The following is a 27,741-nucleotide window of genomic DNA, read 5'->3' as shown; positions in this document are numbered from 1 at the left end:
TTTCACAAGTTTACAGAGCTGTATAAATTCTGAAGCCCTAAAATCTGAAGAATATGCAGTGATCCTCTTGCCAGCATGAGAAGAGGTTTCAGGACCCTTGATAGCAAGGATGAAGACAACAGTCTGCCCATCTAATCCCACATACCCAATAACTCAACACTCCAGATGAAAGTGTTACAGATACTCCTCTGTGAAAGGGGGAGGTGCCATTTTCCCCACTCCCACTTACATGCACCCTCCCTGCATGCACCACTAGTCCCAGTATGCTGTGAACCGGACTTCCTAAGCAGGGGAGCAACTGGGAGCCAGGGGCAGAACTTAGTGGTCAGGTGGACCTATATAACAGAGAAGGCAGGAGGGACCATCTCTCTCACTTTTTCAGTTTTGTCTTACACCCAGGAACATGAAGAATCCTTGTGGAGAGACACAGAGACACCTGGAAGGGATACTTGGAAAAGACAAGTGGGTGAAAGACACGTGGGAAGGCTGCTCCTGATCCTTGGCAGAGACAATGGCAGCCACTGCCTTGACTTCATGTTGAATGTGGCACAATTTGAGTTAAGTCTCTTTCTGTCTCAGCTGTTTGGGACATGTCTAGCCCCTTTTGTGTGAGTCCTGCCAGAAGGTACTTTTTTTCTAATTTTTTTAAAGATTTATTTATTTATGCATACATGAGCTGGGGTATAGGCCAGAGGGGTGTGTGTATGGGGTGGGGGGGGGGGTGAGAGGTAGATCTTCTGAAATACAAGGCTGAGGGGAGCAGGTTTCAGTGGCCCTGCTTTAGACCAACCAACATTTGTCCACAGGGGATGGGCAATTTTCAGAGTTTCATTAGAAATATCCTTTCTGTGACTCCCCTGGTGGTGCAGTGGTTGAGTGCTGGGCTGCGAAGCTGCCCGCAGTCTCTGCAGCGCCGGTTCGATCCCCGGCCACGGGCGAGGGTCCCACAAGGCGCGCAGACCTCTCCTGCCACCCGCTGCTCCCCTCAGCAGTGTATTTCGTCACTCTGCCTGTTCTGTTCCCTGCTCTGGCTCTGGTGAATTCTCTCACCCTCCCGCGTCTCTGACTGTACCCAGTGCTTATATGTATAAATAAATAAATCTTTAAAAAAAAAAAAAGGAAAGAAAGAAAGAAATATCCTTTCTTCTCTCTCTCCTATGCGTACAAATTCTATAAAAAAAATTTACCACTAAAGTCTGCTTCTTTTGTCTTTGTACAGTGGATAGCTGGACCCCTTTAAGAACATGACTCCCTTAACACTTTGGGATCCCTGGGTGCCCCTCAGTCATATGCTAACAAAAATCATCAATAGATTTTAAGGTTCAGAAGCTGTGGTCTTAAAGGACAGTGAGAGAGAATAAATGCTGATTAAAATGAAAAGCTCAAAAACTCCAGGCATATGCCATCCTAATCAGGTCCTCAAGGGATGGCTGAGGGTGCTCTAGGGAAGCTTTAGTTCCTACACCCTCTAATCAATGTGAGATGCTGGAAATTTTACATAAAATCACTTTAAAATAAACTGACATGCACAAAAAATGCTTAGGAGTTTTACTTTTTTAATACACTGTGGGCGTGGGGGGGTTTACACTCAACCCCTTAAAATCTAAAGTTTAGAACACTTCAGATTTTCCATTCTGGATATTTGTCTCCTTGTTATACACTATCAATATGCTGGTATCCCAATCCACTATCAACCCTGACACAGAGATGCATATATGGAGAATAGTCCTTAAAGAAAAGAGTGAAATAACTAAAGATCTTCTAATTCAACTATGGTAACAGCTGCCCCATTCTTAAAAATAAAAGATGTCTAATTATTGATATTCATGCAATCAGACTAAACCCTTAGAAGGCACAGCTCCACTCTTTCAGTCCTTGGTAGAAATCCCTTTAAGCCATTTGACATCCTGCGCCGTGCAGTTTTAGACCTACACATATTTAAAAAAAAAAAAAAATAGATGATTACAAACTCAAGAGGAAAAAATTGAAAAAGCCAAAGAGAGATGACAAAATTTTTGAAATAAATAAGAGAAACAATTTTAAAAATTACAGTACAAGGAAGCCAGGGAGCTGACAAATGGCATGCTGTTACATTAATAATGGAAACTATGAATATTCATTACACAATAGTCATAAGTAGAATGGAGGAAAACCAGAGAATGCAGATGGAGCAAAGACTTAGACCCCTTTTAAAAGAAAGAAGGAAAGAAAACAGCCTTAGACAATACTATTGAAGTAAGGGTCCTGGGTGGAAACTTTGATCTAAGATAAGATAGAACAGTAAAGAAGGAATTTCCTTACACAAAGGTAAATAAATAAACAGTATAAACTACCCAGAATGACAGGAAGAGCTTTCAGTAAAAACACATTCAGGGTAGTCTTTACTTAGGATGTTTGAGATAAGAATAATACATCTCTCAAATCACTGATGCGGTTCGAGGTATTCCCTGCCCTCTCATACTACCTCGTCCCATGCACAGAAGGGGCATCTCCAGATAAAAACCCAACCCACTAACATACAGTCTCATATGTTTAATTTTTAAGGTCTTGTGAATGAGGAGGGAAACAAAAGACACAAAGAGAATGAACCCCAAAACATCTATTTCTTTCCAAACTCTGAGAAAGTTCACCACACCGGACAGACAGTTCTCCTAGAGAACAGTTCTCAAGGTAAATACAGAAAACCAATAAGCTCTGGACAGGAAAAACCACTACCACGCAAATGGATGCTTTGTTTTTACAGAACACGCACGGATTATTCTAAATTACTGTCACCAAACTAACAACAGGGGCCAAAAGACATGGGTGCTAAATTATTGACAATGCACAACACCTCACCTGTACTTTTTAATTAGTTAAGAAAGAATCCTAAAGGCAAATGCCACTGGATTGATGGAACTAGAGTAAGCACCTACTCTAAGTTGGAAAATCAATTTGTTTGCAGCACTTTCATTTTGTTTCTCAATTAGTCCCACAGCCCAGGGCTAACCTGCTACACTCTCAGCATTAATTTACAACTTAAAAGTCACACAATTCAGCAGTAAATGTAACTCAACCCTCATTTAAATGCACAGAACTTTCTAAGGTTCCTTTTCAAAGGCCAACAATCCAGCAAGCACTCCCAGCTGCTACTTCAGCTGTTGGCTAGAGGGCTGTCTAGGTCACCCTCAGTTCTGCCTCCTCTTTGACCCTGTGTTGGTAGCTTAACTTCTCTAAAGCTCAGTTTCTCCATCTGCAAAAATAGAAAAACAGTGCCAACATTATTGGAAAAATTAAATCGTATACATAAAGATAAAGCATTTAAAATAAGGGTCTTCTGTGAATTACCATGGCATTCTGGAAAATAAGGAAAAAAGTCTTATGTCTGTTATGGAGAAAAACTCACCAAGAAGATCCCAAAAATACTGTCTATATATTCTTTCTTTTTTTTTTTTAAGATTTACTTTATTTATGCATACAAGAACTGGGGTGTAGGCCAGAGGTGCGGGGTAGGGGTGGGTATGGAGGGAGGCGGTTAAAGGATTCACTAGAGACAGAGTGGGGAGCAGAACAGGCCAATATACAGAAACTGACCGCTGAGGGGAGAAGCGGGTCAAACTGGTAAGGTCTGCTGTGGGTCAGCTCCCTGATTAGGGATGGAACTCATGCCGCAGTGGCTGGTAATAGCTTGATAACACTGAGATTTTAATCCCTCTGCCATCAGGAAGACTCTGTCTACATATTCTTTGAAGCAATACTTACTGGGTACCTTGGTACAAGCACTATGCTGAACAAATGTAATAAGAGAGAGGAAGAAATGCACCTCTGCCTGCTGCCCCCTCCATCCCTACCTTGCTGCAAAGAAAATATGCAGTGACTTTAGGGATGGTCCCAAGATCCTAATAATAAGGTGCCTATAAGGGGGTATGTCCTGATGAAGAAAATCCGTCAATTCCTCAACACACGAACGGGACACTGCATGGGATCATCCTGAACCAGACAATTAGTAAGTTTCAATTAAAATGTCAGTAACCAGAAAGGGATTCACACAGATGTCATCTGCAGAGCCTATGCAGAAGGCACCGAGTGGGAAAGCATGGGAGATTTTCCTCCCTCTTTATTTAGGTGTTTCAAATCTTTCAGGAAATTCCTGTCACCAGATAGACATTGTAGATGTGAGGCATGTAAGTGTTGCTTCCTATTAAAATACTGTGAAGAACAGCTTAGAAATGCAGAGCTCCTGACTGACTTCTAGGATGTAAAATCCAGTCCACGAAATCCTACCTAGCAGACAAATGTGCCAGTGGACACTCCTTCCTCCCAGGTCCAAGTTAGCATATGGCTATGGGGAGGCCACTGTGATGAGGAACAAGCAAAACAGTGGCAAGAGGAAGCCTAGGCTTGGACTTCACAGCCTCAGTTTCCCCAAGTTTAAATGAGGACATTCCTAGAACCAGACCACTAGTGTTCCACAGTAAATCTGGACAGGTGTCATGGGCCCCTCAGCCTGTGCACCACAGAGGTGAGCACACACGTGGAGAGGAGGACATAGATGCCACGTGCAGCACCACGCAGAACACACTTGTGAAATTACCAAGTGTTGTGAAGTGGAGCGCCTGCCATGTGCCAAGACTGTTAAAGGATTTATACCCATTATCTGGTTAACCCTCACAATAACTGTGCCAGGCAGAGGTTATGATCCTGTAGCACAGTTAAAGAAAAGGAGGCACACACAGACTGGAGGGGGGAAGACAAGAGGAGGGAAATGGCAAAGTTCCTCTTCCGGTGCTTTCTGCTTACACCCTGCATCTGAGAGGACTCAGGATGGAAAGGCTTCGTGGCCCTGAACGCATAGTCACAAAGACAACCAGCACCAGTGATGTGTCACTCAGAAATAAAAGAAAGCTGACAGAGAAATATCCAGCCCCTAACCTGTTGGCACATAATTCTTGTGCCTTATCTCCAAATTGGTGATGCTCAATGATCCTCAAAATGGCAGTAGATGTACCACTAACCCTCACCAGCAGGGCTCAGATTTCTGACTAATCAAAACACTGCTTGCTGGGGGGAGGAGGGTGTAGGATCAAAACAAGGGGGGTGGGAATTGTATGGGGACTATAACCAAGATGAAAATGTATACACTGTGCAAAAATGGAAAATGATATGAAAAATACATACAATGAAATAAACATGCTCAAAAACAATTTTAAAAAGTAAAATTGGAAAAAAAAACAAAACACTGCTTGCCAATTGCAACATTTTGCATACATGCTTGTGACTTTCATATAGACTTTAAAGTGCAAGAATATAATGAATAAAGAGGCACATATCTCTTTGCTAATAAATTTTAAAACATCTCAAAAGCAAGTTTCAAATAATTAAACATAATAGGTAGCTCTCAGACACAGAAGGCTTAAAAAAAGCTTACCAACCAAATTTACTATAAAATGTATTGAGAAACCTTTCATTATTAAATATCTAGATAAGTTGAAATAATATTTCATGGTCACTACATTTTTTATGTTGCAAAAAGTAAGCACTTGAGACCTAAACAAAAAAAAAACCACTTTCATTTGAGAAGCATCATGAGAAAAAAATGATAAAAATTATTCTCGTTCTTAGCAATTTAAAGATGTCTGAAAATAAAACTAACGACAAATGAGAAAAGCAAGTCACAAAGATTTAAAAAAAACTACAATACTAAATGAAGAGATGATCATTTAAAGAAAAATACAGACTTGCATAAGCGTGTTCCTGGATGAAAAACTGCAAATTTTCTGAGGATATTCTTGTAAAAGTAATAAAACAAAACTTTTTACCAAACAAAAAAAGTAACTTTCGATTTTTTAATACCACCTGTATTTTTTACCTTTTCCTTAATGACCAGGTGTTATTTATAAATAGAAAGTATAATAGTATTAGAATAAAAACATCAAGTTTTATAATGTAATTTTTGAATTTTGAGGTTATATTTTAATCAAAGTCCCCTTTTTCTTAAACCCCTAACTATGTGTCATTATCAAAAATGGGTTTAACAAGCCGGAGCAACAGACACAGAGAAACAGGGAAAGAATTGTTGAGTGTTTCCTTCCTTTACTCAAGATAAATGTAATTTGAAGTTAAAATATAGAGGTGTTAAGCCAGGATGGGCACATCATACTGGCCACTGGCCTCGCAGGCAAAATGCCCAAATGGAAGTGGAAACTAGTTAGAGGCTCTCAAATGTAAGTTAAATGCTCCCCAAACAAACAGCAGGAAGGAATAGCAAATACATTCATTTTAAAAGTAAATATTAACTTAATGAGCTTTGTGGCCGGAAAACTGATTCTGCTCTCTTGAGATTTTCACTTCCCTGCTCCTTCTCATCAAAAAGAAAAAGGGGAAAACGGCAAGATGGCACAAATTCTACTTTTCTGAACCCAGCTGGTACCACAGAAGAAAATAAAATCACTCCTGTGTGTGTGTCCTCAAATCTTGCCAGCTTATAAAGTAAATCAAACAATATCCATGCCAGAACAAAGCCATGAAATAAGGTAGAGAACACGAGAAAGTTCAAGTCCTCTTATTTTTTAGGGGCCATAAATCTGCTAATTAGGGGCCTCCCCGGTGGTGCAGGGGGTTGAGCGCAAGGGGTTGAGCACAGTGCTGTGAAGCTGTCCTTGGCCTTTGCGGCTCGAATTCAACGGGCTGGAGAGCAACCCACATGGCGCGCAGACCTCTCCTGCCTCGCCCGCTGCTCCCCTCAGCAGCATATTTCAGTGTGTCTGCCTGTTCTGCTCCCCGCTCTCTCTGGTGAATCTTCTCACCCTCTGCGACTCTGGCCTGTACCCCACTTCTTAAAAAAAGAACAAAACAAAAAACAAAAAAAATAAATCTGCTAATTGGACAGCAGTGGCCAGGCATTATAAAAACATCAGTTATCTCCTGCCTGCTATGTCGCCCTTCTTCCTCTCTCACACCAGCCCTGCACAGCGGGAGGAGGATGGTAAGAGCAACCCGCAGGTCACTACAATGACTGGAGCAACCTGGGCTCAGGGTGAAGGAAGCCCAGTTGTAGCAGCTGAACTAGCTGCTTCAGACAAGAGGAGCTCATAGACCTCACCAAGAACAAGCCTTTTCACAAAAAGTAAAAGGAGGGGAGAAGAAAGGAGTGGGGCCAAGGATATTAGAAGCAAAGGAAAGAAGAATGAAAATTAAAAAATTGGTCTATTTCTTTTCTCAGTACCTAGCCTATCAATAAAAAGGAATATGGAATATTCAATGTCTCTCTCCATGCCCACCTAAAATCTTTCTTTACTCTTACTAAGACATAAATTTTAAAAAGATCTACCTGTTTCTTCTATATTTTTCTTTAAGATTTATGCATACAAGATATTTATGCATACAAGATATTTATGCATACAAGAACTGGGATGCAGGCCAGAGGTGCGGGGGCGGTGGGGAGGGGCAATGAGAAGATTCACCAGAGACAGAGTGGGGAGCAGAACAGGCAGGGCTACTGAAATACACTGCTGAGGGGAGCAGCGGGTGAGTCAGGAGAGGTCTGCCGCACCATGTGGGTAGCTCCCTGGCGGGGGGATCAAATTGGTGCTACAGTGGCTACAGATTGCTTCATAGTGCTGAGACATAACCCCTTGTACCATCAGGGAGGTCCCTGTTTCCTTTATATTTTTAACCTTCACAAAGGATTCAGTTGTCACAATATGAAATGAAAATGAAGATTGAGTCACTTCACAGGCACAACATAATAATCCAAGTGTATATAAGAGAGTCAGCATTTGAAGAAAAAGAATGAATTTATTATCTGACATTTCCCGTTCCATATTAACTATTTGCCTGTTTAAGGAAGGCAGTTTACACCCATTGTACAATGTTCTGACACTGATTTTTGAACATGTCAGTTAAAACACATACCATCATCACCCCTCTACTGCCACCCAGTTGAACCCAAGCTGTCGCTTCACCCAATAGTTAACCTTCCCTAAGCTTCACCGTTTGTAGAGCTCTATTATCCAGTCAGACTTTTTTTATTATTATTATTATTATACTGCTACAGAAAAATCAAGCTTATGTGCCACTAAACAATTCTACCCAAACCTCATCCAAATCCAGATAAAAATGGCAATACAAGCAGTTTTAATATAACCTTGAAATTGAAATCCAAAGTGTAAAGTGAGAAAAGAGACCTTCTTGTGCTCACACTATCTTCTCTTCAACAACTTATTTTATCGGACCTCCCTAGTGGTGCATGGGGTTAAGCACAGGACTGTGAAGCTGTCCACAGCCTCTGCAGCAAGAGTTTGATCCCCAGGCCGGCCAGGGAGCTACCCACATGGTGCAGCAGACCTCTCCTGTCTTGTCTGCTACTCCCCTGAGCAGTGTATTTCAGTCAATCTGCCTGGCCTGTTCTGTTCCCCACTCTGTCTCTGTGAATCCTCTCACTCCCCCCACCCCCGCCTGTACCCCAGTTCTTATATGCATAAACAAATAAATCTTTTAAAAAAAAAAAAAAACTTATTTTATCTCTGTAAGCCTCAATCTCCTCTCTGAGAAATGAGTGGTAACTTGGCTGAAAGATGAGAGAGATCTATTGCAGGAATCTTTTAAGTTCACTCGCTGCTATGCCTTATTAGGGAAAATCTAATTACAATCTAATTACTACCAAACATCAGCTGCATCTTTGTAAGAACTTAGGTCTTTCCCCTTTTGTATGGCTTATCCCATAGCATACTGTGTGTTGTTTCTATCTTCTCCTGGGAAACAGCCTGGTAAAATGTTAGCACACACCAGTGACAGAGAGACTAGGATGGAAACAGATTAAACAACTTTCTAGCTGAAGGGCTTTGAGAAAGTCACAACTTCAATGAGCCTCAATTTCCATATTATCCTTTTGTAATATTTCCTTTTTTCTGATGCTTCTCCCATGCAAAGGACATGTATGTTTTACAAAGCTGAAATCATATTTTATATATGATAGTTGTTTTCACTTAGCATTATAATTTTTATTTTATGCTTTTTAATATTTCATATAATTTCGCATAATTACTTTTCTTATTAGCAAATATAAAAATGACTCAGTAACAAATATGTAATTATGACCATAAGAAAGTGATTTCAATACACCTGTGTTACCAGAAAAAAAATACTCATTTGAGTATATACATATATATATGTATATAGTAACATAAGAGAAATAAAGGGAGTGCTATAGATAGTAAAATCAAATCATCTGAAACTGAGATCATCATGGGTTTTAAGACTTTCATGGGTCTTCAGAATTTTTTATCATTAAATAGCTATAGAGAAAATAATGTGAAAGCAGACCAGTGTATCTTGCAAAATAAAAGCACACATTTATTTTTTCCTTTTATGATTAAAGCAACTTTTTGTTGTACATGTAACACATTATTTAGATAAAGTAATGCAAACCTCTTGGGGGAAGTTATGAGCTCAATCAAGGCATCTGGGGATAGGCCACATGTTATCAAGACTTTGCACACCTGAACCCCAATATCTAATGATACAGGATGCTCATTTATAAAATTAGTCTGCCTTTTAAAAATAAAGCAAGTACTAAAGAACAGTCTCCATTATATTCACTTGAAAAGAAAATAAAGTTACAAGCTGAAGAAAATTCAAAATTAATTAGCACCTATAACACACAAAAAATGTTGTAAGTAATGCTCTGAATACCAGAATAGAACAAACAATGCTCTAAGACAGTTTTATCTCACTCATTTTATTTCTTCTTTACATTTTTATTAATGAAAACTTCATTAAAATTGAAAAAATTACTACAAGCTATTCTTAATCATGTTTTTATTATTCATTTTTTTCTGTTATAAGATGATATCTACTTGGCCTTTGTTAAATATTTATCACTGTCTTTCTTTTGGTTAAAACATCTGGAAAATTAATGTGATATTAATAAATATACAATTACAGAACTGGGGCTATACTTTTATAGTTTTAACTCTACCAAAAATCAGGATACAAGATCTGAAATCATGAGCTGTTCAAAAAAATTCAGACCAAATGTGACTGTACCAATTATCCAGGTTTTAACCACTTTCTAAAAGTTCAGTAATAGATGATTTAGAAAAGTAGCTCTCAATCATCTGAAACACTTGCAAGACAAAATATTACAAAATACTACAAAAAACAACTCCTGACTAACTGCAACAGTGATAGCCTCTGTGATTTTTGGTGGGAGAAGTAAGGAGGCCTGCACCAAAATCTTCAGGAAGCAACTAGAAAACTCTGACCCTCCACACCCATTACCATTTTATAGAGCTGGTGCAACCTTTTTTGAAAATCCTTCAGAATATAACAAACAATGCTCTATAAGTTATAGTCCAGCCTGTGGCAAGAAACTATTTCAGTTTATTTCCATCAAGACTTATGTCATGGATGATAATTTCATACCTGGCACATTTCCATGGGCAAACTCTGGAATATGCCAAATTCTTGGTACTCTAACTACAACTGCCTTCTTTCACACTCAAGAAAATACATCAAAACACAATTGAGAGAGAGACTGACATCAATCTGCTCTATATTTTTTTAAGGAAATTATTTGCATTCGTCAACATTTCAGTTGATCTGAACACAAGGATATAACAGTCTAGAATGGTAATACCCATGCTCTGGATTTCAGACTTTACAGACATCTCACCTGAGGGTATCCACTAACTGAGAAAACACAAACAAGCATGAGGAATTCGCAACTCCAAGATTCTCCTGGTTTTCCAAGTAACTCCAACTCTCTTTCAATACTTACAATCTGATTTGTCAGAATGCAGAATGGAAAAAAAAAAACTATTCCAACAGAAAGCCAAAAGAGTACTCCCTAATGTATTTTAGGCTGTTACTATTACATGTCGAAACAACTTTTTCTACTTTAACTACATGGTCATAAAACCCTTAAAATTTTTTTCAACACATTCCTTATCCATGCATATACTTAATAGTATGGAATTTAGAATTTATAATAGCTATTAAAAAACTAATTATACAAGAAAACTATTAATCTCATTATTAAAAAATTCAGCACATAATGTTGCATTGAAAGGGACTGTCATAAATAGTACTGCCATATTTTCAGATCATTAAAAAAAAAAAATTTTTTAAGAAAATCCCCAGGCTCATATGGATAAAACAAAAGGGAAGGGAGGAAGGGAGAAAGAGAGAAGAAGGAAGGGAAGAAAGAAAATAAAAATTTGAGGGCCTCCCCTGGTGGCAGAGCGGTTTTGTGCTGGGCTGTGAAGATGCCCACAGCCTCCGCAGCTCCAGTTTAATCCCCCAGCGAGGGTCCCACATGGCGCGCAGACCTCTCCTGCCACGCCCACTGCTCCCCTCAGCAGTGTATTTCGTCAGTCTGCCTATTCTGTTCCCCGCTCTGGCTCTGGTGAATTCTCTCACCCTCCCGTGCTTCTGACTGTACCTAATGCTTGTATAAATAAATAAATAAATAAATAAATAAATATTTAAAAAAAAAAAAAAAGAATACCAAATTATTAAAAAAAAGAAAGAAAATAAAAATTTGAAACTAATAAATTGAAACAATAACCAGAACCAACCTGATATATTGAAAATAAAATAGTTCAAAAGGAAAAAGTGAGTATTCCTTCAGTAATTGTCTTTTGCTGGTGAAAGGGCTCCTTCGAGACACCTGAGACATTGATGCATCTGGAGAAAAAAGCTTGCAAAATTGAGAGCAAACCACTGGTTCCAGTTTTTTGTAATTGTGTCTTTGTAAATTTTATGGTACAGAGAATAGGAATTGTGTTTTTAACTATACAAAAAACATTTAATGAAGACATCCCTCAGAGAAGAATCATTTAGAAATGTGTGTCTGTCACATCAAACTAGAAGGTCAGCAAAGTCCAGATTAAATGTGGACCTTGATGCCTATCCTCAAGAGAACACTAACCCCTGGGTTCGCTGATTTCAATTACCATTATGGCTCCCAGAATAAGAGGTCATCTAAACTGTAATCGAGCAATTTAAGAGTTTGTAGATTATGAATCAGTGACTCAAATTTCAGTGAGAAGGAAAATGGGCATAATGTATTCTCTGTAGCTGGGCCCATTTTGTACCTGCTAAAGAAAATTATAAATTCTTAGGTTGTATAGAGAGACCTCCTACACCAAAGGCCAGCTTTCTGCAAATAAAAGCAACGGCAAATGAAAGCACTACCCTGAGGGTGCCCCAACCACCTTTACAGGCTGAAGGGCCGCCATCAGGATGCTGTGCCCCCAGAGAGCATCAGAACACTACTGCCACTTTCGATTTCTATGACATTCTGCCTTTCGGGAATTAAGAATACGAAAGTGACTAATTCTCCCAAATGTCATACATTTTGTATTCTGTGACATGTACTTCCTCTCTGAATCTTTACAGCACTACCCAGACATTCTAGCCACTGTCTGGAACTAGGCATAATTATGGTAATTACATTTACCATAATTAGGGAGATGGTAAATGTGATCAAACGTTTAAAGAAAGGAAAACGTGAAGTAGCGCAAGTTTTAAGCATCTGAAAATGTCAACTAAATTTCCAATGAAAGAATTAAAGAGGAAGTGAGGTGCTTTTTCAGCCACCCAAAATGTTGATTTCAAAATATAATGACTTGACAGATTACCAGTATACTCAGAGGAGAACAGTCTGTAAATTTCTAAACTTCTTGCATGTTTCAGAGGCTACTGCATCTGTGAACCTCTTATCAAATTGCAGGGCTGGTAAAAATAAAACAGAACATAACGTAACATAAAATCTTACTATAAGAGAAAATGAAATTAAAATTGCATCCAAATCCAACACCCCACGTTGAAAAAAGCTGGTCAACCTTCAAATACCAACGGGACTGAATTCCGCGAGACCGACTAGATTAAGTCAGGTTCAGAGCACATGTAGAATCTGCTATAAAACAGACATCAGTAAACACCTGATGCACAAATCTCTGAACTCACCTGAACTGGGAAGTATCATAACAAGGAAGATGTTTAGGGGAGGCTGGAATGCAGGAGTAAGAGACAGAACAGTGAGATCAATTAAGAGGTTATTGGAACAAAGTAGGTAAAGCAGTAAAGTCCTAAGTGAAGTGGTAGCAACTAGAAGTGGAATGAAGGCATTCAAACAAGAGATGACCCGATGAACAGGGTAAAAAATAGGGAAGATCATGAAAGGCCACTGAAAGTCAAGGTAGGAGATTGGGCTTGAACTTAACAGCTGACAGAGAACTTTTAAAGCAGAAGAACAGAGTGACTAGTAATTCATAGGCATCATTTTATTGAAATAAGAGGCAAACTACAGGGCCTCCCCTGGTGGCGCAAAGGTTGAGCGCTGGGCTGTGGAGCTGCCTGCAGTCTTTGCAGCACCGGTTCGATCCCCAGCTGCCGGCGAGGGTCCCACACGGCGCGCAAACCTCTCCTGCCACCCGCTGCTCCCCTCAGCAGTGTACTTTGTCAGTCTGCCTGTTCTGCTCTCCGCTCTGGTTCTGGTGAATTCTCTTACCCTCCTGTGCTTCTGACTGTACCCAGTGCTTGTATGAACAAATAAATAAATCTTTAAAAAAAAAAAAAAAAGAGGCAAACTACAGGTAAGAAAACCAGTTAGAAGATACTGCAAGTCCAGGTAAGAGATAATGAGGCTCACTGGTCAGTTCAGCAGCAGGAACAGAGATCACAGGAGAGAACAAGAATCCAGCCAATGTCTGGTGTATGGTTTATAGTTTCTACAAATATGGGACTTGGAGGGAAGTTTAGTATATCAGATAAAGCCAATCTCTGAGACAGGAAAGAGAAAAAGTTCAGGTTTAGGGAATACAGGAATTAACGTTTTGTATGTGCTGAAATCAAGGTGACTGTGAGAGATGGAGGCAGAAACATCTAAAGGGTGGATGGGGCCTCCCTGGTGGTACAAGGGATTAAATCTCAGTACTGTGAAGCTGTCCACAGCATGGGTTCGATCCACGGCCAGGGAGCTACCCACATGGCGCGGCAGATCTCTCCTGCCTGCCCCACTGCTCCCCTCAGCAGTGTATTTCCGTCAATCTGCCTGTTCTGTTCCCCACTCTGTCTCTGGTGAATCCTCTCACCCCCCCCCCAACACACCTCTGGCCTGTACCCCAGTTTTTGTATGCATAAATAAATAAATATTTTTTAAAAAAAGGGCGGATGGATATATGGATATGGAGTGCAGTACAGAGAGCTGAGTCAGCCGCACTGATGCGAGTATAATAAGGAAGCGGCCCAAAGCGAGAGACAAAACACTCAAGGAAAGCAGGAAGAAAAGACAAGAGAGGATGGAGGGTTTCCGTTATCATGCAAGCGATGAGAGAGGCTTAACCATGTTCAGAGCCTATGGCAACAGCTATGAAAAGGAGGAGCAAGAAGCACAGAAAAGAAATGGAAGAATCAATTATGCAAACTTACAGAAAGGACAGGAGCAAAAGGAACCAAGCAATAGGAGGAGCTAGCCTACGACGGGAGAACAGAACGTCAGCCTCTGAGATCAAAAATAAAAAGGAAATGAGATTGGAGCAAATGAAGGTACATGTGTGGACAAGGTGCTGACATCCTTACAGTATTAAATGTTCCAGAAGTCAGAGGGTGTTAAGTATTGAACTGTGTCCATCAAAAATTCCTTTGTTGAAGACTTACTCACCAATACCTCCAAATGTGATCTAATTTGGCAGCAGAGTCATTGCAGATGGAATTAAATTAAAATGAGGTAATACTAGAGTAGGGTAAGTCCCTAATGTAATATGATTGATCTCTTTATTAAAAGAGAGGAATCTGGATAAACCATTCATTAAGGGAAGATGACGTGAAGACACACAAGGAGAGGATGGCTATCCACAAGCTAAGAAAAGAGGTCTGGAACAGATTCTTCCTTCACAGCCCTCAGAAGAAACCAGACTTCCAGTCTCAGACTTTCAGTCTCCAGAACTGTGAGGCATTCCATTTCTCTAGTTTAAGTCAACCAGTTGATGGTATTTTGCCATGGTAACTATAGCACACTAATACAGAAGGAAAGTCATCTACTGAAGAAGAAAGGGTGGAGAAGGGTGGTGAGAAAGTTTGAAGGGAGTGGAGAGGTTTCAGCAGGAAACAGGCCAGCCACACAGTGTAACACTGTACACAGTTGCCTGAGGTTCCAGCAAAGGCTAGAGATGATAAATTTATTTATAGAGTGATTTCCTCAAGCAGTTCTTGGCAGCCACTGGGTAAGAAAGGAAAAAATGCCAGGTCAAAATCGAGGGCTGGCAGAGTAGATTACAAACCAAATACAAAGGGGTAAGGCCATTGAGGATATTGGCCAGGGAGTGATGTACAGGAGTGAACAGAGAAGGAAACAAAGGAGGGCTGATGGGTCATAGGCTGGAAGAATTAGATACAGCAGGTGGAGGAATGGGGGTTAAGACACAACCTATGAAGCTGTCCGCAGCCACTGCAGCATGAGTTCAATCCCCCGCCAGGGAGCTACCCACATGGTGCAGCAGACCTCTCCTGACTCACCTGCTGCTACCCTCAGCAGTGTATTTCAGTTGATCCACCTGTCTATTCCCTACTCTGTCTCTGGTGAATCCTCTCACCCCACCACACTTCTGGGCTGTGCCCCAGTTCTTGTATGTATAAACAGATAAATCTTTAAAACAAACAGAGTTCCTGAAAATAATTCCAGGCTGGTTTTCAAAATTAGCAGTCATGGAACCTCAGCTTTAGCAATAAATAAGCCTTTCAAATAGATCTATATTCTTTTTCTCCTTCCTTCTAGGTCAAACACTTACATATACTGTAGGGAATTTTCCATAGGAATCAGGGAGTAGCAACTACACTCTAGCTCCAGGCACTCCTTGAGATAAGGAGCCCTCCAGCTCAAAAATACTAAGTAAGGAGAGAGTTGCCACACCTCACCTCAGTGCTTACCTAAGAAGCTGGCTCTGACCCCAGGTTTCAAGACTAAGATGAATTCCAATGGACCTAGGCGCCCCCCAACTCCCGGAGAGGAGAAATGGAAAAAGGCCAGGAGTTCAAGAAAACTTCTACTACTATAACCTGAAGATAATCAGAGCTCAGTTATTTACTGTTCACATAATCACAGATCTGGAACTCTTTTCTGGTCAAACTATAACATAGTGCTGATTTTTATTCAGTAGTCCAGCTTACATTTAGAGATGAAAGCAACTTGATGGATCATAGTCCAACTGATTGATATAGCAAGTGAGAAAACTGAACCCTGGGTAAATTAAATGATTTATCCAAATTGCTAGGAAGTGGAAAATGAGAACCCACATGCTTTGTCCCTTGGTTCAAATACTCCTTTTCCTTAACTGCCAGATAGTTACTCATAAGGTATTTACTAGATGGAATGCTACTCACTCATAAAAAGACATGAAATCTTGCCATTTGTTACAACATAGACAGAACTGGAGGGGATTGTGCTAAATGAAATGTCAGGACAAAGACAAAGGAACATACAAAACTAAACCAAAACCAATCCTAGAATTAAGGCTTATGGGGGGGGGGGCATGGGGATTTAAAGGGAAGAAAGGGCCCAATGGATGATAGTGGAGGATTATGAGTGCTTTGGGGCTGGGTGTGGTGTGGTGTGGTAACAAACATCTGAAAAGGTGTGGACCTATACTCCTAAATCATACACAGTGTTGTAAACCATGTCACCGCAAAAAAAAAAAAAAAAGAAAAGAAAAAAAATTACAGGAAAAAAAGATATTTATTGGCTATTAACCATGTGCAAGACATTCAAGGAATTAAGAAGGTGAACACAGTCATGCTCTCAAAGAATCTAAAATATGGTTGGTCTCAGACAATATTTTCAGTTTTTAGTATGTAAATCATCACATGATGCTTTGTGTGGAATTTTAGAAGACTATCTAAACATAACCCTCCTCAGAGCCCTAATTCTTAATTTGAAGGCAAACCCTTCCATCTTCTATGTATTGTTAAGTCTATTTTCATAAAAGACACGGACCGAATAATTCAATTGCCCTAGAAAGGGTAGTTGAGTTAAGGTTTATAGGTCTTCACTACTGCTGTCTCACAGGCTTCTGGCCCTGGGTCCACCCCTGATTAACTGGACATTACCTGCCCTCTCTGGACCTCAATTTCATCTGTGAAATGATGAAAGGTCACATGATTCCCAGTGTTCTTTCAGGTATAACATTCTCTGATTTATTGATTTATCTCATGGCACAGAGATAGAAAAACACTTTGCAAAATTCAGATCTTTGACAATGCAGAGGTTTGGTGGTTAAGAAAGGGCAGATAATTAGTTATAAGCCAGACATATATACATCCTTAACTTTCATCTAGGCCATGACCTCAGATTTTTTTTTGCAAGCTCATGTTGCTCCCACATGACAGAATAACATACAATCATTAGCAATGATATTTAAAGAAGCTTTTTTAACTCCTAATGATCATTAGGATTCATCTGTGGAAACATGGAAAAACATGTTGTAGATTAGAAGAAAAACACTGGACATAATATACGGGCTAGAGTTTGGTTGCTTGATTTTTTTTAAACACAGGTAAAGAAGCAAGAAGTACATTCAACGGTGGTTGTAGTTGGATAATAGGATTTGGGAACTTTTTTCTCTTTTCCTCATTTTTCTTTCTTATGTGAGTTGAAATTTCATCCATAATTAGAGGGAGATTGTTCTTATAAAGAGAGCAAAGGTGTCCAATATTCTCACATTGATTTCTTCTGAAAAGAAAATACTCTCCTACAAACATCTCAGTCCACACTGCAGAAATTCCAGAAATACAGGTTTAGAAAACATCATTATTGCCTACTACAGATGAGAAAGATTCCTCTATTGCTTTGGGTCTAGAATAACTGAGTTTTATAGCATGTCTCAGGAATGCTGGCAGAGGAAGTGCTTTGGAGTGGCGGGACACAAAGCCTTGTAGAGTTGGGCCCATAGCAAAACAGAACAGGTGCAGAAGACGAAGCAGCAGACCGTGAGAGCCAAATGACGTGGCCCCCTCCAGAAATCCCGGTCTGGAGCAGGCTGTCCCTGAGTGGTGCTGCCCTGTACCACAGCCAGCCCCACGGCTGAGGGGACTTTCCATGAGCACAAATGTGCTTTCCCACAGTAGAGGGAGGTGAGGCAGCATATTTCATGGAATCTACAACTGTTAAAACTAATCCAGCAAGAGCAACCAAACGAATCTATGCTTTATGCTTTCATTAGACTACATTAACGGGCATGTGTAGATACATCTGTGTTCACATATAAACACAGTACACATACACATATACACTGTGTACACACACGTGGCCCAGTTTACAACACAGATCAATTGCTGTGCCTTTCTGCAGTGACGATGAAACATTTCACCCTACAACATCCTAGAGAACAAGTTATAAACACTTCATTTCCTTGCTGATGCCCACTGATACTACAAAAAAAACCCAGGAAAAAAAAAAACAATTTAAAAATCAGAATACTATTATGTACATATAAACTCCTCTGCCATACTTGAAAGGGCCTTTTTTTCCCTATTTGGTGACAAGTAGATAGAGACAGATCTGATAGACAAAGAATAGGAAAAGTAGAACGGGAAAAGTCAGCTCCTCCTTTGGGGATCTCACAGACAATAAGTGGCGTCCACATGGCATCACACTCTGATTCAGAGGAGGCTGCAAGGGAGCCTGGTGCCCAACTTACCAGCAGCTCCAGACTTGCCCTAAGCGCGTACATCATTCGGGGCTTTGCCAGCACCACCACCATGGAGAAGGCAAAAGACAAAGGCCTGCATGTGCCTTTCATGGTGTTTGGTTTTTTGTAGTTTAAAAAGACATTTCTGCTGATTGCTCCTAAAATTCACTTGAATGATTATTAAAATTGGGAAACAATATAACATAACTAAATAAAACTCTCTTGGTTTTTTTGAAGACTTTTTTCTGTGTCTAAGTGCGAAATTGACACCTATTAAATTTACCTGGCAGTAACTAAATACATTTAACATTAGATAATGAAATTTAACCTACCTCATCAAAGGTGGTGTCATCTTTCTTCAAAGCTATAAAATAAAAAGAGAAAGGAAATAGTTATTGTGAAACATCCCAGACAAAGTAAGTTCTAGAAAATAAAAAATAAAACATAAAGGGGTAACGGGTGCTTTCATTTCAAAAAGTAAAACTGTAACCTAACCTGAAAAACAATATTGTGACACAAATACAAAAGCTGCAAATGGGAAAAAGAACTGCACAGCATGCATGCATCCTTGGGAAACATTTTTCATAAATATGTAAATGGAACTATCCTCCCAAGGATGGAAAAGAAGTATGCCTATCTTCCTTGTCTTTTCTTTACGAGGAAAATGTTTTCATGAAAGTCACAAAGAAATCTTAAATTTTCCTTTAACCTTCTGGTTTCTGAGCATATACCATCAGGCATGATTAGGGACCTGCCAAAATAATTGTTAGGATGAGCCCTGCTCTGCATGGTGCCCAGAATGAGATCTTCATGCTGAAAGAAGTTGAAGCATGGTGAGGAAACACCAGCTTGTAAGATAAGCACTGCAGAGGCATTATTCAGCCATTTCAGCACCATAAATTTTCTAACTAAGTATCACCAAAGGAAACAATGCATTCAGAATATTTCAGAGGCACTAGCAGGTAAATATTATTTTAAATACACATGGCTTCAGAACTGCAGTTTTAGCACTCTGAGCACTAGGAAACATCTTGTTCCTTTAATCCTAAAGTTATTTTGACTGTTTCACAAATACACAAGGCAGCTAATTTACCTGAAACCACTAGCAGAAAACACATTTCAAACTTACAGAATTGTGCAGAGGTGTCTACTGGGCTACCCAGGATAGTTCTATTTGAATAAAAACACTTCAGTAGCTCTTACTTGGAAAGCTATGTTCTGACAGAAGCAATAGAAAGTAAATTATAATTTTGGCAATTAAGCTCATAGAGAAGTCATGTGCCTAAACAGAAGTGATCATAACAAAGTTTATATAGTGCAGTAATTCTGAAAAGGTTATTTTCTCTGTTATACAATAAATTGTCTTTTTAAAATGTCAGGGAAAAGCAAATCAAAACCCCAATGAGATACCACCTCACACCCGTGAGAATGGCCCACATCAAAAAGACCAGAAACAAGTGTTGGCAAGGAAGTAGAGACAAAGGAACCCTCCTGCACTGCTGGAGGGAATGCAGACTGGTCCTGCCCCTATGGAAGGTGTGGAGGTTTCTAAACAGACTGAAAATGGATCTGTCATATGACTCTAACTCCACTCCTAGGTATCTTCCTGAAGAACACAAAATCACTAATTCAAAGGGAAACTTGCACGCCCATGTTTACTGTGGCACTATTTACAAAAGCCAAACTGTGGAAACAACCTAAATGCCCCAAAACAGATGAGTGCATCAAGAAGACGTGGTATATATGCACAATGGAATACTACTCAGCTATCAAAAAGATAAATTTGTGCTATTTGCGGCAACATGGATGGCGCTGGAAGGGATTACACTAAGCAAAGTCAGGAGAAAAGCAAAGACCAGTGGTGTTACTTGAATGTGGCATATAAAGAAACCAAACAAAGGGTCTGATAAAATCAAACTAAAAACTAGCCTTTTAGTGACCACAGAACTGAGGCAGCAACTAGGACAGGGGCAAGAACAAAGTGGGGAGAAAGCACAATGGATTATGGTGGTGAACTACGGGTGCTTTGGCGGTGAGTGCACTATGGTGGTCACACCTAGTGGGGAGGCGATCCGATACTTAGAAAATACTAACAACAATGTAAACCAATGGTGCTTTGATTTAAAAAATTAAAACAAAACCTCAAAAAGTGTATGTTTGTGGTGAATTAAGGACAACGAGAATAGGTTGAGGGAAATAACATGTTCTTGAAAGCTTAACACTAAGCCTTCTCCTTTTCTCTAAGAATTCACCTATCATAGATTTCTCTGCCTCCTTTTTTAGAGAACAATTTCCTCTGGCTGAAAAATATAGACCTGCCTTAGTCTCCAACATTTTACCTTATCAATTGCTTGAAAATATGTTATTGACTTACCTTACATTAAATCTAAAATAACTTATTTTGATAGAAAGATAAGATCCTAAATGATTGTCTCCACAGCTATATTTTCACTGGAATACAAAACTTCTCATTTAAAGATGTTCTTTAACATCAGTTAACAATATTACTAGGCCGTATCCCTCCCTCCCTCTCAAGCCAAGGCATATCCTTTAACTAACATACTTGACTAGTGACTCCTTGATATTTGTAAACTATGTAGATATAGACAAGTTGCCCCATCTAAGAAAAAACTTTTTTAAATTAGAAATGATTAGCTCATTGATTGTAAGTACAAAGACAATTACTGTACAACCTCATACCTAGCTTATTTAACACAGGTTAATAGGAAGTATGTTACATGGCTGTCTCACAAGGTGGAAAGCTACAGCAGCAAGCTTATAATTCACAGCCCAAACTTTAAAATGTATTTTCTTTCTTTTAGCCATGACAGAATTTCTGGAAATTTAGTCATGGGTTTTCTAAAGCAAAGCATCCAATAAGAACTACAATTCCTTAGAGAACTGCAAGTATGGACTGAAGACCTTCATGCTGACAGATGAAGAGAACAGAAAATTAGAAGGTCTTCAACAGCCAGATTTGACTGTTTTCTTTTTGCCCCCTAACTTCCCAACCTCTGGATAAAGTCTGTAGGTAGGAAGAAAAGAAGGAAATAGAGAGGGAATTTCAGGATATTTTCTACAATTTAAGCAGCAAAAAGCCATATGTTTTCCCCTACACAATATTCTTAAGCCCAGGGGACAATAACCCATTGAAACCTTTTACTGAACCCCATTGAAACCTTTCATTGCTAGATTGACATCTTACAATTTCTTTTAATATTGAATCTTTGTTCTGAACAGCAGTTAATAATAACAAAGCTCAATTAAAGGTGCCTGCCAAATATTTATCAGGCCACTGATGAATCAACTCTGACCTAAACAGCACACAACATTTCACTAGTGATTATATTCCCTAATTACCATTAATCATTCATGTAAATGTAAGCCCACAATTATAACTGTCTTCAAGGATACTGTGGAATAACAAGCATATTACAGTTTTTTCTGGGCTTACAAAGGAGCTTATATTATTTTTTATTTGAACGAATGCAACATTTATCTCAGCATTTCCAATGTAACTCTAAAAGAAGATCAAAGGAGCATATATTAAACCATTTAAGAATATCAGAAATTCTATTCAGTCCTCTACTCAGACATTACTTCTTCTAGAAAGCTTGCCATGATCTCACCAAGACTAAAGTGGCACCTTTCCTACGTTCTCCAATAGCAAATTATGCTAGTCTTCATGATATTGATTTGTCACTCTATATTGTCAATGTCCATCCATTGATCTGTCTTCTCTTAAAGTCCTTGAGGACAGGGACTGGTAACAATGCTCACAGAATCTGAGTGCCAGCAAAATCTGACAAATAAGAGGTACTCGATAATTATTCCTGAATTAATGAGTTCTACCTCAATAGCAAAAAAAAAAAAGAAAAAAAAAAAAAAAAACATTGCATCTTACATCTTGAGAAACTAAACTTTTGGCACACAAAAACCGTATACTACTCTCTCTTGAAAGGATCATAGATATAAATTCCAGTCCACAGAAGTTAAAACCTTTTGAACCTACATTGAGGGAAGATAGGGTACAATAGTTAAATTTAACTATTAACCTTACATTTCTCTTTTCTGCCAGAATGGATTTATCAAAGACAATTGGATTCTACAATTACACGCTTACAATAGAAGGTAACAAACCCAAAAATTCAGAGTAACCACAGCCCCTTCCTTTTATTCCATTCTCTCATAAACCACATCTTTCAAAGAAATGGTACATACGGAGTTCATCTCAAATACCAGAGCATAAATTTCCTTCCTTTAGGTGATAATGCAAGTAAGTATGAAGAAATGCATTTAAATGAAAATGAAGAAATGTTTGTTTGACCTTAATCTTATACTAGCTATTTTACAGAAAGCATTTCTTCTCCTAGGCTATCACTCAAAAATAAGAAAAGAGGAAATGGGTTTTGATATAAGCTTTTTGAAAGTTACATGCCTATTTGTCTTTGATTATGCCAAGTCAAATAAAAAAAAAAAAAACTGAAACTACTATAACTATAGTAACTCCTAAATAAGAGGCCACATTGACACTATTTAGTAGAAAACCACAAACACTGCTGAAATCAAAGCATGACTTTGAAATTCAATTACACCCATTTTACAAAAGAACCAGAGCAATATTAGAATCATTCCTTGGTAGATATGTTAGAGCACTAATGCTTAAAAGTCAATGTGCTTTATTAAACCTTTAATAATTTCAGGCCAGTTAGTATTTCAGGTGTGCAATGACAAATTTGGCATAATTATTCATGTGTGAATAAATGAAACATTAGCTTTGTCACTTCTGTACAGTCAGAAACATTATTAATAAACATTGGTTGGCTTATCCTATACTTTCAAAAAGTATCTTCGTTTTCTATAGATAAATGTTGTAATTTCTTATGGCTTAAACAAACAATGACTCTATGCTTCACCATATAACAAACTATACTTTTAAATCATACTAAAAGAGCAATACTAAATCAGTATGTTCATATCAAAAGTCATCTTAGATCCAAAACCCACCCTGCTTTCAGCTTACTGTAAAGTCAGTGTCCACTTGTTCCCTTACTTACCTTCTCTTGCTTTTACAGCAATGATATCATTATGATGCAATCACTAGTACTCATAACAACATATTATGAACATTTATTGAGTCTTTATTACATACCACATAGGATGTCATGTGCATTATTTCACTAAGAGCCAATAACAGAGCTGAAAACTTGAAATCTGGAAGCTGAGAGCTGTGTAAGGTCACTCAGCTACAAGTGGCAGTAAGGGAAACCCCCACTCTATCTTCCACATAGCCCACCCCCTTACTCTGTGCACTAAGTAACCCCAGAGTAAAACCTCATTTAAACAGCCTCTGAACCTTTAAAATCCTCAATAAATTAGACAGATTTAACTGCTTTTTGATTTTGCAAATAAAATATAGAACATCAGGAAAATATGTAACGATTCATTTTGCCATAATTCTACTTCTCTAATCAGTAAAGTTCACCTCACTGTACTGTCTCCTAATGAGAGGAAGTAAAATCTATTTGAACTTAGAAGACATTTTAACAAGGGGTGGAATCAAAAGGAGTTTCACATTACTAAATCTCAGTAAGCTAGGAAATCCAATTAACTATAATAGCCTACTTGCCAACATTGTAGTTAATCCAAATTTTCCTGATTGTCGATCAAAACCCTGAAATTATTTAAACATAAGAAATTTTTATAATATCACCCTTGGTTTCTTACTGAGACTCAATTGCAATGAATTATTTAACACAAAATTGGAAGGGCTCCAACAGAGTCATTAGCATTAGTAAATATACAGTTAATGTGTTTTAGAACAGGGTTTAATGGACTCCAGAGCCCACCTCTGCCAGGGTTTGGGTCTCTGACTGAAACACCCTCCTTAATAATGCACACAAGCTCAACACCTAGCTCACACTCCTCTTGGTGACCAACTTCTTTTGAATATAGGAGCTCTTCATATGCATCTCTAACTCCTAAGAGTGAGACTGCAAATATCCAACAAATGCAATAAATAAAACTAAATAGGACTAAATATGGATTTCACACCATAATTTGGCAGTCACCTTGGAGAAGATTTTGCATACCAATATGAAATTTTAAGTTAAAAAAAAGTTAGGCTAAATATTGATCCATGTCTTCTCTGACTTTAAGAAAGTTTGCATATTCTATGCTGCACTAATTATTTTTTAATGAACGGATGTAAGGATAACTATAATATTCATGCAGTTTTATTTTAAGGAATTAAGCACCATTCTGCTTAATTTCCATTAACACCTTCATTAACATGGATGACAGGTTAAACAAATGAAACAAAGGCTAAAAGCCACATCAGGACTCGAGGGGTTATTTTTAGTGTCTGGAAGATTTTCTCGCTGAGAACAGTTACCTGGATAAATAAAAGTTAAGCGGTTAAGGAGGCGGCTACCGTCTTCAGGTTGAAAGGGGAAGGTTTCTCTGGCCAACCCCAGAAATCTAACAAGCTCATCCTACGTGACACTGTTGTCACCCTGCCACAGTGTTGTGTGCCATGGATTTATTCTGAAATGTTCCTAAATATTTCTAGGTCGTGTTTTATTTGCCGGGCATTGGGCGGGCTGGTTTAAAGACAATAGCTCCAGAGCTCTAGGGGTCAAAGTTCGGTGACTTATTCCTAAAGGTCGACCCAAGTTCGCAGCACGCGTTTCTCTGCAGCCATGGGAAGCCCAGAGCCCTCAGGACAGAACGCGCGACTCTCGTTTTCGAGGACCCGAAGTCCTGAACAAAAGGTCCCAAGGTGTTTGTCCCACTTCTCTTCAGCTGGATGTGTTGAACAATACCAAGGCTCCCCTCAACGCTTCGACCATTTTCAAAGCTCAATGATCGACTGAACACCGAACACCGAAGCCTGCGCGCAAAAAATAACAAGTGACCGAGGCGGCCGCCTGGCCCGGAGCGCAGCCGGGTCTGGGGCGTCCCCAGGTCGCTCCCCCTCAGGCGCGAGAGCCCGCGCGCTAGCGGCACGGCGCGGGGACCCACACCGCAGGGCTCGAACCGTCCACCAGCGAACCCCCGGGTGCCGAGGGAGAGGGGTGTCCGCCGCTCCTTCCCGCCGTCGCCCACCCCCGGGTCGGGACACGGTCGCCGCCGCCCTCCGCGCGCCGCGCAGCCCCCGCCCGCCCCGGCGGCCGCCGCATCGCCAGTGCCAGGCGCGCGGGGCCGAGGGCGCGGGGGCGGCGCGCCACTCACCGATGCGGCTGAAACTCTCCGACAAAGTTCTCCGCAACTTCTTCATCTTGCCGATCTTCTCGGCCGGCTGCGGCTCAATGAGGTCGCACATCTGGGCGACGCCGGGCCCCGTCAACTTCCCCAAACTGGTCCAGAGCGGAGCGCAGACAACGGCGAGGGCGCGCGGCGCGGGGAAGGCGGCGCCTCCTCCTGCTCCGCCACCGCCTCCTCCTCGGGCGGGAGGCGACGCGCGGGGCTCGGGCGGCGAACTGCAGGCTCCGCTCCGGCCTGGGCCTGGGCTGGGCGGGGGGGCGTTCTACGTGGTGCCGGGGGCGGCGGCGATCGCAGCCGCCTCGGGGGCCCCGCGCCGCGCCGCCGCCGCCCGGCGCATTTTCCCTCCTTTGTAGCGGAGAAGCGCGGCCGGAGGCCGGCGGGGCGGGCGGCGCGGCTGGAGGCGGGGGCGGGCGGGCGGGCCGGGGAGAAGGTGCGGGAGCCGCGGGGCGCCCGGGGCGCGGGCCGCGGGCGGGAGTTCTCAGCCCCGAGTTTCGGGCGCTCGGGAGAAAGACGGGGCGCGGAACGGCCGCCCGCCCCGCCCTCGCGGCCCCTCCCGCCGCGCCGCCCCGCCTTCCCCTCGGCGGAGGCACCCCCGGGCGCGGGCCCCCGGCGCTACCTCGCCTCACGGTTTGGAGCCCGCGTACTCCGCTGCCCTCCCGACCCGGCTCGTCCCCCCCGCCCCCCCAAAACCACACACACAGACACACAGCCGGCGCCCCCTCCTGGCCGCCTCCGCGCTCCTCCCGGGGCCTGCCCGCCCCGCCCGCGCGCTCTGGGAGGAACCCGAAGCCGCAGCGGTAGCAGCCGGCCACCTCGGGGGACCCCGCTTCGGGTTGTGGGGAGGTCGCCAAAAGGCACTGGGGGCAAAAGGCGCCAAGAGGCACCGGGGGCAGCCGGTTGATCTGAATGTTCTTCCCTCGGCCCAGGCGGGTGGGAGAGCGAGCGAGCGGCTGAGCGGGCGAGGCGGCCCCGCGCTGCCTCCGGGTCTGCAGTGGAAAGGCCTCGTGGACGCACCGGCTCGAGGGGGACTCTTGTGCTCAGTTTTGGCAAAGAAGCTGCAAAGTGAAAGATTCAAAGGAAAGGCGGGCGGGTTTCTTAGGATCGCGAAGTGCAGCTTCAACTGTAACCCCTGGGAAGGCAGGGCTGGTGCTGTTTCCTTCATCTGGGTCTCTGACACTGAGTGACAGATGGGAGGGTAGACATAGCTGGTGGCTGGTGTAAATACTCAGTTCTACAGTAGACAGCAAACAGAAGTCTTTATTCTATTTCCCATGTATATATAAAATTTGCAGACTTTAAAGGCCAAAAATATTTATACCTCTTGCCCCCCCAAAAAATATATATGAACCTTAAAACGGGGGCGGGGGGGGGGGAGGTTCGCTTTATAAAATCCCAGGACAGCAAGCACACGTGCTCTTCGTCAGAAAACGAAGTGTAGGGAGCCCTCTAAACGTCAGTCTCCCCGGGGAGAGAGAGGGGATATGGGGGAGGCCTTGAATGTGTTGATTTGCGGCCAGCGAACTCCTTATGAATAGAAATGTTAGTAATCTTGAGTCATCTGGCTGTGTAAGTAATAAGAGCTTCTGAGCGTGTGACAATGCAGTTCGGTTTAAAGGAAGTTTTGGGGAGTTTGTATTTTGTTAAAAGATTTTTATCTTAAAACAATAACTAGCCCCCTGCCTTCCTTAAATTGTGAGGTAGAACACTTTGATTTGTTCTGCCCTGCACTAACCACATTATAGAGTCTTGATAGATTGCAGCTGATAAAAGACAGGAAGTCAAACCAAGTGGGGAGCAGAGGAGGGTG

At 41.1% G+C, this 27,741-nt stretch overlaps 1 protein-coding gene across 1 annotated transcript in view; it reads right to left on the bottom strand.

Annotated features, from left to right (window-relative positions):
- CDK14 (cyclin dependent kinase 14) overlaps positions 1-26,083 on the bottom strand; it is a 520,730-nt gene extending 494,647 nt beyond the window's left edge. The window contains exons 1-2 of the mRNA XM_054692320.1: positions 25,902-26,083; positions 19,001-19,032 (exon numbers count right to left, since the gene is read on the bottom strand). Coding sequence (XP_054548295.1) covers positions 19,001-19,032; positions 25,902-25,992 — 123 coding nt within the window. The 5' untranslated portion in view covers positions 25,993-26,083. The remainder of the gene's footprint in view (positions 1-19,000; positions 19,033-25,901) is intronic.
- Positions 26,084-27,741: the final 1,658 nt, after the last annotated feature.

Source organism: Talpa occidentalis, unplaced genomic scaffold, assembly GCF_014898055.3.
Source record: "Talpa occidentalis isolate TD23 unplaced genomic scaffold, MPIMG_talOcc4v2.1, whole genome shotgun sequence".
NCBI classification, from domain to species: Eukaryota; Metazoa; Chordata; class Mammalia; order Eulipotyphla; family Talpidae; genus Talpa; species Talpa occidentalis.
The sequence above is the reverse complement of the archived record's forward strand: the minus strand, read 5'-3'. Positions and strand labels throughout refer to the sequence as shown.